General features: G+C 36.8%; 1 protein-coding gene across 1 annotated transcript in view; it reads left to right on the top strand.

Annotated features, from left to right (window-relative positions):
* The window catches only part of GDPD1 (glycerophosphodiester phosphodiesterase domain containing 1), a 53,475-nt gene that overhangs the window by 25,362 nt on the left and 12,788 nt on the right, over positions 1–15,325 (top strand). Inside the window, exons 3-6 of the mRNA XM_080826821.1 lie at positions 2,878–3,013; positions 6,131–6,176; positions 11,875–11,993; positions 12,509–12,598. Coding sequence (XP_080682947.1) covers positions 2,878–3,013; positions 6,131–6,176; positions 11,875–11,993; positions 12,509–12,598 — 391 coding nt within the window. The remainder of the gene's footprint in view (positions 1–2,877; positions 3,014–6,130; positions 6,177–11,874; positions 11,994–12,508; positions 12,599–15,325) is intronic.

The following is a 15,325-nucleotide window of genomic DNA, read 5'->3' as shown; positions in this document are numbered from 1 at the left end:
CTTTTGCCCCATCCCCTCACCCACACCCCTCGAGGAACCCTCAGTTTGTTTCCTATGATTAAGAGTCTCTTATGGTTTGTGTGGGCTACCTTTTTACTTTGTTGATAGTGCTCCTTGGTGCACAAAGTTCTTAATTTTGATGAAGTACAATTTGTCTTTTTTTTTCTTTTGTTGCCTGTGCTTTTGGTGTCATAGCCAAGAAATCATGCCAAGTCCAGTGTAGGGAAGCTTTTCCCGTATGTTGTCTTCTAAGAGGTTTTTCATTTTAGGTGTTATGATTAGGTCTTTGATCAATTTTGAGGTTTTTTTTTTGATATGGTGTTAGGTAAGGATCCAACTTCATTCTTCTGCATGTAGATATCCAGTTTTCTCAGCACCATTTGCTGAAGAGACTGCCTTTTCCCCATTGAATGGTTGAAAATCATTTGATAATATATAAGAGGGCTTATTTCTGGACTCTATTTCATTGATTTATATGTCTGTCTTTATACCAGCACCATATTGCTTTGATTACTGTAGCTTTGTAGTAGGTACTGAAATCAGGAAGTGTGAGTCTTCCAACTTTGTTCTTTTTTTTAAAGATTTTATTTATTTATTTGATAGAGCATAAGCAAGGGGAGCAGCAGGCAGAGGGAGAAGCAGGCTCCCTGCTGAGCAAGCAGCCCAATGCAAGACTTGATCCCAGGACTGAGCCAAAGGCATCTGCTCAACCAACTGAGCCACACAGGCACCCCTCTTCTTTTTCAAGATTGTTTTTACTCTTTGGGTTTCCCTGAGATTTCATATGCATTTTACAGTTTTTTCTTTTAGTAACATGGGGCTCAAACTCACAACCCCACTTTCAAAAGTAACATGCTCTTCCGACTGAGCCAGCTAAATGCCCCTCAGGCATTTTAGAATGGAATTTTCTATTTTTGCAAAAAGACGTTTTTGCAAAATCATTGGGATTTTTGATAAAAGTTGCATTGAACGTGTAGATCCATGTATCTTAATATTAAGCATTCTAATCCGTGAACATGGGGTGTCTTTCCATTTATATATATCTACTTTAATTCTTTTCAGCAATGTTTTACAGCTTTCATTGTACAAGTCTCTTACTTCTTTGGTTAATTCCTAAGTTTTTTTTGTTTTTGTTTTTGTTTTTAGGGGCAGAGGGGGAGAGGGAGAGGGAAAGAGAGAATCTTAAGCAGGTTCCATGCCCCACACAGAGTCCGATGTGGGGCTCAATCTCATAACCCTAAGATCATGTCCTGAGCTGAAATCAAGAGTTGGACACTTAACTGACTGAGCCATGCAAGCACCCCAGTCTTTTTATTTTTTTGGTGCTATTACAAATGGATTGTTTTATGATTTCCTTTTCACGTCATTCGCTGTTAATGTATAGAAATGTAACTGATTTTTGTGTGTTGATTTTTTTTTGAAAGACTTTATTTATTTGACAGAGAGATCACAAGTAGGCAGAGAGGCAGGCAGACAGAGAGAAAGGGGGGGAGCAGGCTCCCCGCTGAGCAGAGAGCCCGATGCGGGGCTCAATCCCAGGACCCCAAGATCATGACATGAGCCAAAGGCAGATGCCTAACCAGCTGAGCCACCCAGGCACCCCATGTTTTGATTTTTGTATTCTGTGACTTTAGTGAGTTTGTTAATTCTAGCAGTTTTGTGTGTAGAGTCTTTAAGATTTCTACATACAAGATCATATTGATCAGAGATAATTTTACTTCTTCCTTTCCGATTTGGATGCCCAGCCCCCTTTTTTTCTTACTGAATTGCTCTGGCTGGGATTTCTTTTTATTTTTATTTTTTCAATTTAATTTAATTTAATTTTTTCTGGCTGGAATTTCTAATCCTATGTTGAAATAAAGTGACAAAGGCTGGCAACAATTTCTTGTTCTTTAATCCTATCATTTTATAAATGTGAAAATGTAGGCCTAGAGAAAGGCATTTACTTGCCCATAGTTATACAACAAGTTCATAGCAAAGCAGGAACTGGCATCCAGACCTTTTTAACTTCTGATCCAGTATTCTATCCATTATATTAGGTTGGCAGCAATTTTTTTTAAATTCAAATACAACTGACAATGTTCTATAGAATGACACAAAGATCAAATGTGGACATATTTCAGAGACTTGACTCGAAAAACCAAAGATTTCTCTAAGTGCATCAGTGAGGATAAACACCACTCAGCAGTGATTGTGAGGAAAGAAAGAACAAAAATGTTCCAAGACATTCTTCAAAGACATCCCAACTTTGCTGGAGTGCTCTATAAGCCCACTTAGATTCTGTAGTCTTCTGTGGGTGAAGGAGACAGTGCAGGGGTTTCTGCAGGGCCCAGCATGCTAGCGGGGACTTGCTCCAAATCCAGAGTGGAGGGCATCTCCCTGGCTTCATCACTTTTCTTGGTAAATCTCTTTTCTCTGATGGTCACAGTGACTCTGCACCTGGTCACCCGGAAGGCCAGGTCTCCATAGGGTGGGTTTTTGTCATTGACTGTGGGGCTTTTCTGAGCCATGGCCTTGCTCTCAGAGGACTCAAGGAATTTGGGTTCATGGCACCCATGTATCTTTTGATCCCCGCTCAGTTCAGTTGGGACCCCTTCCACACTTCAGCTCATGGTCTTGGGAGGAAGTGCCCCTGTTACAGACTTTGGATATGGAGAGCTGGTTATGGAAAGAGGCAACATGATTCCCTTAATCTGTGTTTACTCTAGAATATGATATCAATAAATCATAATAGATGACAATGTAGAGAAATTTTAGGGTTATGAGATGTTTTGCTATTTGATTTGTAACTCCTCTAATTTTTACACCTAGAGCATATAATGTAAATAAAGTTTACTTAACTTTCTAATGTCATTATTCTTCTCTGCATTTCTTCAGTGCAGTTACAATTGGGACTGATATGCTGGAATTGGATTGCCATATCACAAAAGATGAGCAAGTTGTAGTGTCCCATGATGAGAATTTAAAGAGGTCAACTGGGGTCAATGTAAACATCTCTGATCTCAAGTACTGTGTAAGTAAAAATGCATGATAAACTAATATCTAGTAGATATTAGGGCCTGTAGGATTTTTAAAAACAAAGAATGCCAGGTAGTGCTTCAATAAATGATAGTGATTAAATAATGAATGCCAGAGGAAATTATACAAACTATTCTAACTTTCAGGGAGGATTTATACTCACTACAGAAATCTGTGGATACATCTTTGGAGATTTACTTTTATAAGTATTTTAACAAGATTACCAAAGTCCTCAAATGTGAGACTACTGGATTTCAACTTGCTTGAAGTATACTACAATTTATTTGGTTCAGATTGAATGTATGAATTAGTTTTAGTCTTCAAGAATAGGAAATCTGATTTTAGTAGTTTACTTGCCATTATATCAGAGACTGATAAGTGGATGAAAAATAATGCTTTATTTTACTACCTAAAGAAAACTTACATTAACAGAATACCATCTCTATGTGTACCCTGTATGTTCTTTGCCTGGTTGCGGTCCTACTGTATATTATAGATATTGTGTTTTTGAACACTTTAACATTATGGCATGATACACATTTTTCCATGCTTTTTAAAAAATTTATTTTTTTAAAGTTACTTTTTTTAAAAAAGATTTTATTTATTTATTTGACAGAGAGAGAGACAGCAAGAGAGGGAACACAAGCAGGGGGAGGGGGGAGAGGGAGAAGCAGGCTTCCCGCTCAGCAGTGCTCAATCCCAGGACCCTGGGACCATGACCTGAGGTGAAGGCAGGCACTTAATGATTGAGCCACCCAGACACCGCAGGCTTTTCTTTCTTTCTTTCTTTCTTTTTTAGATTTATTTATTTTAGAGGGAGAGTGAGAGAGAGTGAAAGCAGGGGGAGGGGTAGAGGGAGAGTGAATCCTCAAGCAGACTCCCTGTGGATCCAACGTGGGGCTTGATCCCAGGACCCTAAGATCATGACCTGAGCCGAAACCAAGAATCAGGTGCTCAACCACCTGAGCCACCCAGGCTTCCCGCTTTTTCTTTTTCTTTTTTTTTTTTAAATAGACTTTAGTTTTTAGAGCAGTTATTGGTTCACAGTGGAATTGAGCAGAAAGTACAGAGTTCCCACATAGCTTCTGACCCTGCACAGGTCTAGTCCCCCCACTCTCCCTTCAACATCCTGAACCAGAGTGGTGTATTTGGTACAATAATATGAACCTACAGTAACACTCATTATCACCTCAAAATCCATAGTTAACATTAGGGTTTATTCTTTTTTTTTTTTTTTTTTTAAGATTTTATTTATTTATTTGACACAGAGAGAGAGATCACAAGTAGGCTGAGAGGCGGCAGAGAGAGAGGGGGAAGCAGGCTCCCTGCTGAGCAGAGAGCCCAATGCGGGGCTCGATCCCAGGACTCTGGGATCATGACCTGAGCCGAAGGCAGAGGCTTAACCCACTGAGCCACTCAGGTGCCCCAACATTAGGGTTTATTCTTAACATAGGATGACATGTTGGTTTTATCGTATAATAGTGTATCAACTATTGTAGTGTCGTACATAATAGTTTTACTGCCCTAAAAATCCTCAGTGTTCTGCCTGTTCATCCTTCCCCCCACCTAACCCCTGGCAACCACTGATCTTTTTATTGTCTCCATAGTTTTACCTTTTCCAGAATGTCATGTATTTGGAATTGGTGGCATTTAGCCCTTTCAGATCCCATGCTTATTTTTCATAAACATTTCAAGTGACTGCAATTATTCCATTGAGTGGATATAGAGGAATTTTTAACCATTCTTTCTCTGTTGTTTGGCATTTAAATTAGTTTTATGTTTTCACCATTAGAGATAACACTGCACTGAACACCTTCATGTGTAAAGATAAAGGTTTTTCTATATTTATATGCTTTATATAGAGATTTTAAAAGATATATATTTATGAAGACACGTATATAAATATATTTATATTTATTGAAAGTGTCTATATAAAAGTTATTTCTTTTTTTAGTATATGTGGTGCCAAAGCAAGCACAAGTTATCTCTGTTTTTAAAATTATTTCCCTAAATAAACTCCCAGCAGGGAAATTATTGGGTAAAAGATTAGGAAGATTTTAGTTTCTTTATATTGAAAATTGTTGGGGTGCCTTGGTGGCTCAGTGGGTAAGCCTCTGCCTTCAGCTCAAGTCATGATCTTGGAGTCCTGGGATTGAGCCCCCGCATCAGGCTCTCTGCTCAGTGGGGAGCCTGCTTCCCCCTCTCTCTCTGCCTGTCTCTCTGCCTACTTCCAATCTCTGTTTATCAAATAAATAGATAAAATCTTAAAAAAAAAAAAAGAAAATTATTATTGCCAGCTTGCTTTCTGAAAGTGTTTAAGAGTTCCAAAATCTAGGGTACCTGGCTGGCTCAGTTGGTAGAGCATGCAACTCTTGATCTCAAGGTTATGAGTTCAAGACTCACATTGGTCTCAGAGATTACTTAAAGATAAAATAAAGTAAAAATTTCTTAAAAAGTGCTAAAATGTGGTGTTAGAGGAATTCCCATTTTGCTGTACCCTTACCATTATAGGGTATTAAACTATAACAAAAATTTCCTAAATTTAAAATTTCAATTAGCATTTATTTGATTATTTGTGAGTTTAAAGATTTTTCTGTATGTTAGTCATTTTTAAAAATTGTCTATTCTTGACACTTGTCTACTGAGATATTGAAATTTATTATTATTATTATTATTATTTTAAAGATTTTATTTATTTGAGAGAGACAGACACACAGTGAGAGAGGGAACACAAGCAGGGAGAGTGGGAAAGGGAGAAGCAGGCTCCCTGCTGAGCAGGGAGCCCAATGCAGGGCTTGATCCTAGGACCCTGGGATCATGACCTGAGCCGAAGGAGATGCTTAACGACTGAGCACCCAGGCACCACTAAAAATTTATTGTTGAGAAAAGGTCCACATTAAATAGTACAGATTTCTTTTCTTATAAGTTGTGAAAGTAAGTAGTTACCTGGTTAATTTGCTGTTCGGGATGTTCAGCTAAAGTGTGCACTATGTAAACATAGGTAATTTTTTTTCTTTTATTTTTTGAAGAAGAAAATCTTTGTCTCACTGTAAGACACTAAAATATTTTTAAATTCTTGAGAGCTAACTTTTTTTAATCATATCTTTTAAAGGAACTCCCACCTTACCTTGGCAAACTGGATGTCACATTTCAAAGAGGTAATATTTCCCATTTGCAGCTTACATATTTACATTAAAGTGTATTCATTTACACTGAGAATTAGATATACATGTGTGTTTTCTTCTGATAGTAAGTTCCAGCTAAAAGTACTGCCCTCAATACTTACTCTCTCAGACCTACAAATCTGATATCTTGACCCTGAGATGAAGGCTAGAGATTTAACTGGCTCGTTCTATTTAAATTTATGTACAGTTAATTTAAGCCTGAACACTAATTACAAGAAACCCAGATATTATTAGGGCTACTTTGCATTTCTGAAGCTTCAAATTCTAGATGATTACTATAATTTGTAGTAATAATCCATCATAAGTTAAAAAAAAAACCACAAATGAAAAGATACTGAAAAAACCCCCTTTCAGATCCTTACTGATTCTATACCGTTTGATTTTATGTCATTTCACTGCTCCCTATCTTAAATTATTAGAATTCTATTACTCAGATAAACCACCTATTTCCTGGTCACCATCACTTTTTAATCATCAGCATAGCAGTTTTCTGTCTTGTGAGGGAATATTTCTCACAAAGGAACATGTTCCTTGGCCCAGTTTGTTGGATTTGTTAGAATGGAACATGTTAGGATGGAAAATACATCAGCTGGAGATGCAGGTTACTAAGCAGGTAGAGCCCCACACTGTCGCAATTCAGCCTCATGTTTTGAATGATTTAAATTGTAACTCAGTAAAACTACAAGACATTACATGTTATGGACCTTGGTGTGGTATGCTTTGAATATGGTTAAAACCTTGGTTAAATGTCAAGATCTAAAGAACCGTTAACTGCTCTGTGTACTAGGTTTAAAACTGGTCACTATAATTTCTCCTTGACTGGAAAATATAAGAAAGCCAAATAAGAATCAGAAAATTGTTTAAATTAGCTATTTCTAAAGGATGTTTACATCTAAAAATTGTTTGATGTTACTTTTCAGGTAAGTATCATTAAGCTTTGTTGGTTTGCAGGAACATTTTTTTCATTCTTGTGATTAATAGGATTATATTTGCCAAGCTATTATATATTTATGTCAATTATGGATTTGTGAAATTGTGTAAAATACTTCAGAAGTCAAGGTTCTTTTTCATTTGGGAAGGGGGGTTTCGTTTTGTTTTGTTTAATTTTTCCCCTTGCAGAGCAAAGCCAAATCCTCACAAAGATTAAAAGTTCCTTTGAGGAAGAAATTTATTCTAATTTTTTTTTCAGATTTTATACTTCTTTTTTTTAAAGTTTTTATTTATATACCTTTTGTCATAAAGTCATAAAATTTATGAATATGCAATGACCTTTGAGACCATATAATTCTATCTCTTCCTGTTTTAGATAAGGAAACTGAGGCCTAAAGATGTAAATTAACTTGATTAAGGTCATACAACAAATAATGACACAGCTAGGACTTGAAATTAGGTCTCCTTCTAACCAGGCCAGTGTTCAGCTGCACCACGCTGCTTCTCCTTCTGAAGAGTCTTTCTCTCTCTCTCTTTTTTTTTTTAATTAAGTAGGCTCCTTGCCCAACATGGGGCTTGAACTTGTGACCCTGAGATCAAGAGTCACATGCTCTACTGTCTGAGCCAGGCAGGCTCCCCCAAAGAGTCTCTTTATATGCCTTATTAGTAGTACTGCCATGTACTCTCAAGCTTTAGACACCTATAAAAAGAATTAATTTTTTGTTCATATTGCATTCATTTTATCACAATTAACTTAAGACTGCCTCAAATGTGAAGTTTACTGCATTTGAAATAAGCAAAGATACTTATATTGTATTATAAAAACTTGACTCAGGCACATAGTTGTCCCTCCTCCTTTTTTTTTTGTTTGTTTGTTTGTTTGTTTGGTCTTATTTCCCTGCTCAGAACTAACTGTTGCTTACTTTTAAGTACTGTAGAGAGAGAGAGACTACCAACTCTCAGAGGAATACAGATTTTAGGACTCTTGCTTTCTTTGTGGTTCATAATTTTACTGAAGAAGTAATTTTTTTTAAGGTACTTTGATGTGCCACAGTCTACATTAAAAAAATAAATATAAAGAAAGAATATAAAAATGTGTTAACTGAAGGGTTTGTTATTACCTATCCTGCTTACTTGAAAATTGCCTTTTTTTTTCATGAAAGATACATAACTTGGGCAATCTAGAGTTGGTCAGAATGGTCGGTTTTCAAGTTCCAGCATGTTTTTACAGGCCATTTCCCTCATTCCCTCACCCAGCACATCTTACGGCAAACTGTTTGCCTATCACTCTTGTTTTCCTCTCTCTTTCTGTAGTATTTCCTAGGGGGTTCTCTTCTGCCCAGAACTATACTGGAGATAAACTTCTTTCCCCAGCTCATTTTCTACACTCTTGCTGGCTGAGGCATCTATTGTAAATATCTAAACATCACTTTTAGAATGGGCTTTTTTTTCCTTAGTTATTAACATAACTTTAATTTCCTTGTTTCTCCCACTATTAGATGCAACATTCTTCTTCTCGTATAATGTTCCAAAGTTAGTTTTATCTGTTTGACTTTTTTCTAAGTTGATCCTTGCAAACATCTTAACCTGGGTGTGAATAGCTATCGCCCATGGCAATTCTTTCGACTGCCAAATTAATTTTTCCACACTTAACAAGGTAACAAAATTTTTACTTAACTAAAATAGCACTGTTTAAATGGAGTGTGGTGGTAGAAATGTTCTGTGTTTGCACTGTCAGTTACAGTAGCCGATAACCACATGTGACTGTTGAGCACTTAAAATGTGGCTAGTCCACCTCAGGGACTGAATTTTTAGTTTTATTTAATTTTAATCTAAATAGCCCTATGTGGCTAATGGCTACCATCTGAAACAGTGCGGGACTAGAATATAATGTTCAAACATTTTAGATCGTAACAGAAATGAGTTTACACCAGCTTAAGGGAAAAAAGAAACAACAGAGATTTATTTTATCATTAACTATCTATAATAGTGGTGGATCTGATGTTAAACATTATTGAATCCAAGGGCACAAAGAGGACTCTGAGTCATTCTATGATTCTGCTTCTCTTGGGTCTTACCTTCTTCCAGTGTAGATGGATTTTGTCCTTGTGGCAGGGAACATAATCACTGACAATCATTCATATCCTGCCCACACATTAACCCAGTGGTAAAAAAGCAGTCCTCCCTTTGAGCTTCAGGGTAAAGTTCTAAAGAAAGACAATGATTGGCCTGGCCTGGCTCATGTGTCCATCCTTGAGAGATTCACTGTGGACAAAGAAATAGGCTATTATGATAGACCAGACCTAGGTCATACTCTTGCCCAAGAGAATAAAGGGGGCGTGGGTCCTGTTTTTGAGAACCCAATCAGAACAACATGGAATAAAGGAGATGCAGTTTTCCAAGGGAAGAAGGGGTGCTGGGTAGGTAAATACAAGCTAAATTTTTATATATTAACAGAATTTTTACCATTCAATTCAGTAGTCTATAATAAGTCTAAACTCAGTTATTATAAGTGCTAGAAATCCACATCAATATAGTTCAAAAGAAATTTTTAAAAGAATGTGGTTCTAAAAAAAAAAAAAAAAGAATTTGGTTCTCCTAACTAAAAAGCTTCGAGGTTCTATGCCTTCAGACATAGAACATACGCCTTCAGTTGCTTAAGCAATAATTAGTCTGTATCTTGGTTTCTTGGTCTGGTTTCATTTATGTTAGCTTTGTTCTCAGGCACACCTTCTGCACATAAAGATGGACTCTGCCAGCATCAAAAGTACATGATGCATTCAGCTGAGGAGTTCAGAAGACCTCTTCTCATGTTCACAGTGTTATGCTTAAGGTCCATGTGTACTCTTTGGGGCCGAGGAGACAGAGCCAAATGATGGAGTATCTGGTCAAAGTGATCCAGAGCCCACCATCTGATTTACAAAGAGTAGTAAAAAGGCAATAGGAATGGAATATAGAACAGACAAAACAGTAATACATTTTTCCTTTTTTTTTCCTCCTTTACATGCTGCCTTTTCATATGAGCCTTTATTAAAAATAATTTTTTGACATGGATTTAATTTACTTTGTTGATACACTTTGTACAATGAAAATGAAATTAAAGGATATGTTACCATTTTGTTATTCATATAGAAGTGCAATCGAAGTTTTGCATGGAAGGGCAAATTTTATGATACTTACATAGCATGCATATATATTATGTAAATGATTCAAGGCAAAAGAGATTAGGGAAAGAATAAAGAAAATAACTGTCAGGAAAGGTAAAAAAGTGTTTAAAAATCCTCTTCTAATTTTTTTGGTCTCAGTTTTCTTTGAATAGCTACATTGATACAATTCTTTAACACATTCCTGAATTAGCATGTAGTTCCCTTGACCGAACATACATATTTTCAATCTCTGAAAATTTTCAATGGTGATATTATAGTAGAACTTCCCAAACAACCTCAATATCCACTAGTAGAATGTAGGGGACTTTTTTTCTCTTCTCTCCTCTAGGTTCTCAGGAAGGATTTGTAACAAAAGAGATTAACAGGACAAAAACAAACAAATTTATTAATATATTTATCATGGCAGAAACTCAGGGATGAGTAACTCAAAGGCTGGCTAGAACTTGAGTTTATATAGCATCTTTTTTTTTTTTTTTTAAGATTTTATTTATTTATCTGACAGAGAGAGAGATTGAGAGAGGAGAGAGTGCAAGCAGGGGGAGTGGGGTACTTAGCAGGGAGCCTGACACGGGGCTCTATCCCAGGACGCTGAGATCATGACCTGAGCCGAAGGCAAACACTTAACCGCTTAACCGGCTGAGCCACCCAGGGGCTCCTAGCATCTTAACAAAAATATCCAATACATTTTCAGAGAATTGACAAGACAAATAAGGATTTTGAGTTTTTAGGGTAGCAAATCATGGGAAGGTAAGTATATGGGTGAATAATGGAAGATAAAGGCTAGTCAATAGTTTGTTATGCAGAGTTCTGTGGTGCTGATGAGGGCCTAAAGTTGGTGACTTATGTTCTGTACAAATTTAAGTCGTGTTTCTAGGCAAATGGGAAAGGGCAGAGTACTTCTTTTGTATCTGCTTCATCTCAGTTGCCTTTAGTTAAAAATAATCCTTATGCCAAAGTGGCATATTTTGGAATGGCAAACTCTGTTACCTTTCTGGGGGAATGTTAAATTAAAATAATTAAATTATTGCATAATGGAGCATTTTAAAACCATTTAAAATAATTATAGAATAAGATTGGTGGATTATAATAATATCACTGTCATGGTTATGATATTGTACTATAGTTTTACAAGAGGTCATCGGGGAATCTGGGTAAAAGGTACATAAATCTCTGTATTTTTCTTATAACTCCAAATGAATCTCAAAAAGTTTAATGAAAAAAACTTTAAATCATAATTCTAAATTCTAAGTATTAACATGCACTATTTATTTTTTACTTTTGTAAAAAGATCAGGTTAAGATCTATAGGTACACTATAAAATTAAATTAAATTACACTATTAAATTATGCATTGGAAAAAAAGACTGGAGAAAGTATACAAAATGATCACAATGGTTATATCTAAGTTGTTGGATTTTAGATGATTTTCCTCTTCTTCTTACTTTTCATCATTTTGTACATGTCCTATATAAATACATCCTATTGTGAAAACAATACATTACCTTTTTTCCTCCCAATCCTCAAAAAAGTGAATGTTATCTTTTAAAAATTCTTTTACAAATCTTGCTTTCTCAGCATGCCAATGTGAAGGAAAAGATAACCGAATTCCGTTACTGAAGGAAGTTTTTGAGGCCTTTCCTAACACTCCCATTAACATCGATATCAAGGTCAACAACAATGTGCTGATAAAAAAGGTACGTGAGCCAGTCCCTCTTCTGGCTCTGTTCTATCGGATTTCACAAACTAAGTAAGGCTACAGTAAGTGACTTCATAGACTGATAATGTTCAAGGAAATGGATACTCTAGGGATCAGTATTGTTTTAAATAATGCCCTGGTAGAAGATATCACTTTACTGTTGGGAGGCCTATTTTCAGAGCAAGCTGTTCTGTCTCAGTCATCGATAAAACTGAGCTCCTGTGAACCAGTTGTTCTGGCATGGGTGTAATTAACTTCTTCAAATTTATTTGCTTCCTTTGCAGTTAGTTTATATCAAATGACTAAATAGTTGCATTCTATTAGATAAATCACAGAATGGTAAAATGTATGTAATTGCCTATATTTTATAAAATAATCTGAATTCACGTATTGGTTCTTCCCAAAGTTTATATTATTCACTGGCAGATAGTCAGTTGTAATTTTTTAAGTGAAGTAACGTAAGCAGATTTTCCAGTGGGAGCATGCATAAACTTTTGCACTTTTCACATGCAGGTTTCAGAGTTGGTGAAGCAATATAGACGAGAACACATAACGGTGTGGGGTAATGCCAGTTATGAAATTGTAGAAAAGTGCTACAGAGAGGTAAGCTTCCAAAATGATACAGAATGATCTTTCTTGCTGTTGTTGTATATCTATAAATGTCACCACAGTAATAATTTTTAAAAGTATCAAAGTATTTCAAAGCCTTGATATAAAGACAGATGGTACTGGGTGGAAGCACCTAACCAGAAGTTTAGTAATAGAGGTAATGGATTTAATAGAAATCATGTACTTGGGGGTCCCTGGGTGGCTCAGTTGGTTAAGCAACTGCCTTCAGCTCAGGTCATGATCCCAGGGTCCTGGGTTCGAGTTCCGCATTGGGCTCCCCGCGCTCTGCAGGGAGCCTGCTTTTCTTTCTTCCCCTGCCTGCCACTCCCCCTGCTTGTTATCTCTCTGTCAAATAAAATCTCTAAAAAAAAGGGCACCTGGGTGGCTCAGTGGGTTAAGGCCTCTGCCTTCAGCTCGGGTCATGATCTCAGGGTGCTGGGATCGAGCCCCACATCGGGCTCTCTGCTCAGCATGGAGCCTGCTTCTCCCCACTCCTCTCTGCCTGCTTCTCTGCCTGCTTGTGATCTCTGTCTGTCAAATGAATAAATAAAATCTTTAAAAAAAAAATTTAAAAAAAAATCTCTAAAAAAAAAAAAAGAAAAATCATGTACTTGGGGCTGGCTCACAGAATTCTTATTTTCACATGCTAATATTAGTTGTTTGCCAACATTTTATTATGTACATTATGAAACAAAGTATGATTCCTGTTTTTTAATGTCTGTTTTTTGTTAGGTTATAAAAATTTTTGTGTAATTTTAAATTGAGGAAATGATTTTAGTCCTTTGACTCTAGAGTTCAAGCTTCTCTGTTCCCTACCTCCCAATCAGAATTAATCAAATTAAGCCAGGATCATAGTTATCAGGTGGTATATAAAAGTAGGGCCATCTACCTACCGAAATTTTTCTGTTTGAAGAAAATATATCTATAAAAAGTTAATTTGATATACTTAAAAAAATTTTTTTTAAGATATTTTATTTATTCATTTGAGAGAGAGAGAGAGAGAGCACACAAGCAGGGGGAGAGGCAGAGGGAGAGGGAGAAGCAGACTCCACTGAGCAGGAGCCCGATGCGGGACTTGATCCCAGGACCCTGGAACCATGACCTGAGCCGAAGGCAGACACTAAACCGTCTGAGCCACCCATGCGTCCCAATATATTTTTTAAATGAATTTTTATTCTAGTTTCTGATAATTTTCTATTCATTTTTCTTTTCTTTTTTTTTTAAACATTTTATCCATTCACTTGACAGAGAGAGAGAGATCACAAGTAGGCAGAGAGGCAGGCAGAGAGGGGGAGGCAGTTTCCCTGCTGAGCAGAGAGCCTGATGCGGGGCTCGATCCCAGGACCCCGAGATCATGACCTGAGCCGAAGGCAGAGGCTTAAACCACTGAGCCACCCAGGTGCTCAGTGGTTGATATATATATATATCAACCACTGATTATTTGATATATATATATATTTATTTATTTATTTATATATATATTTTTGATATATATATATATTTTTAAAAGATTTTATTTATTTATTTGACAGACAGAGATCACAAGTAGGCAGAGAGGCAGGCAAGAGAGAGAGGAGGAAGCAGGCTCCTTAGCAAGCAGAGAGCCCAATGCGGGGCTCGATCCCAGGACCCCGGGATCACGACCCGAGCCAAAGGCAGAGGCCTTAACCCACTGAGCCACCCAGGCGCCCCCCCCCACAATTTGATATATTTTGACATGGTATGCTAAGCCTCTCTAAGCAAGTTTAGCTATATACTATACGTATTATAAGTATGGCTTATATACTATAGCAAGTATAGGTAGGAGAATATGAAATTCAAAATGTTAAAAAACCTTAAGCATGAAAGACTCTCAGAATACAAGTGATAGTGGTGATAGGGCAGAAGAAATACTGTGACACAAATAGCAATTCAAAATACAAAGATTTCTTTTGGGAAGGCCTTCCTTCCTAGCAAAGAAGGCAAAAATATAGATCCAGAATTGGTACCATTATAATTAAAAGTACAGTTAAAGCCCTCATTGAAGCAAGTAATTTTCATGTATGTGCCACAGGCTCTCTGAGATTCCAAGGTTGCTTGTGTACAAAAGAAGAAAACAGCGATCATTGGGATGAATGGCTTCAGATTGCTAAGAATTTAGCGCTAAGACTTTTCCCTAACTAATTGTTGTCTAATGGTATTTTCACGTGTCATTAAAAGTGACTGTACTGGAGGTCTTGTCGCCTGCTGGTTGTTTTACATAACTTGAATGTTTTTAAAAAATAAAAAATAGTGATAACAGCAAATGCTGGAGAAGATGAGGAGAAGCTGGATCTCTCCAGCTTGCCTGTGAGAATGTAAAATAGTACAGCCACTCTGTTCATTCATTGGGTGGTTTCTTACCAGACTAAACATACACTTCCCATATTAACCAACAGTCTCACTCTTGGGTATTTACCTCAGAAAAATGAAAACGTATGCACATAAAAACCTGTATATGAATGTTAATAGCAGCTTTGTTTATTATAGCAAAATACTGGAAACCAACCAAAGTGTCCTTCAGCAGGTAGATGACTGAACAAACTGACATATCCACATGATACAATACTATTCAGTCTTGAAAGGAAATGAACTATTGATACCTGTAAACCACTTGGGCTGTCCTACTCAAAGACATTTTGCTTGGTGAAAAAAATTAACCTCAAAAGATTACATACTGGGGTGCCTGGGTGGCTCAGTGGT

Source organism: Martes martes (assembly GCF_963455335.1).
Source record: "Martes martes genome assembly, chromosome: 16".
In the NCBI taxonomy this organism is placed as follows: Eukaryota; Metazoa; Chordata; class Mammalia; order Carnivora; family Mustelidae; genus Martes; species Martes martes.
Note: the sequence above shows the minus strand (reverse complement) of the source record. Positions and strands in the feature narration are given on the sequence as shown.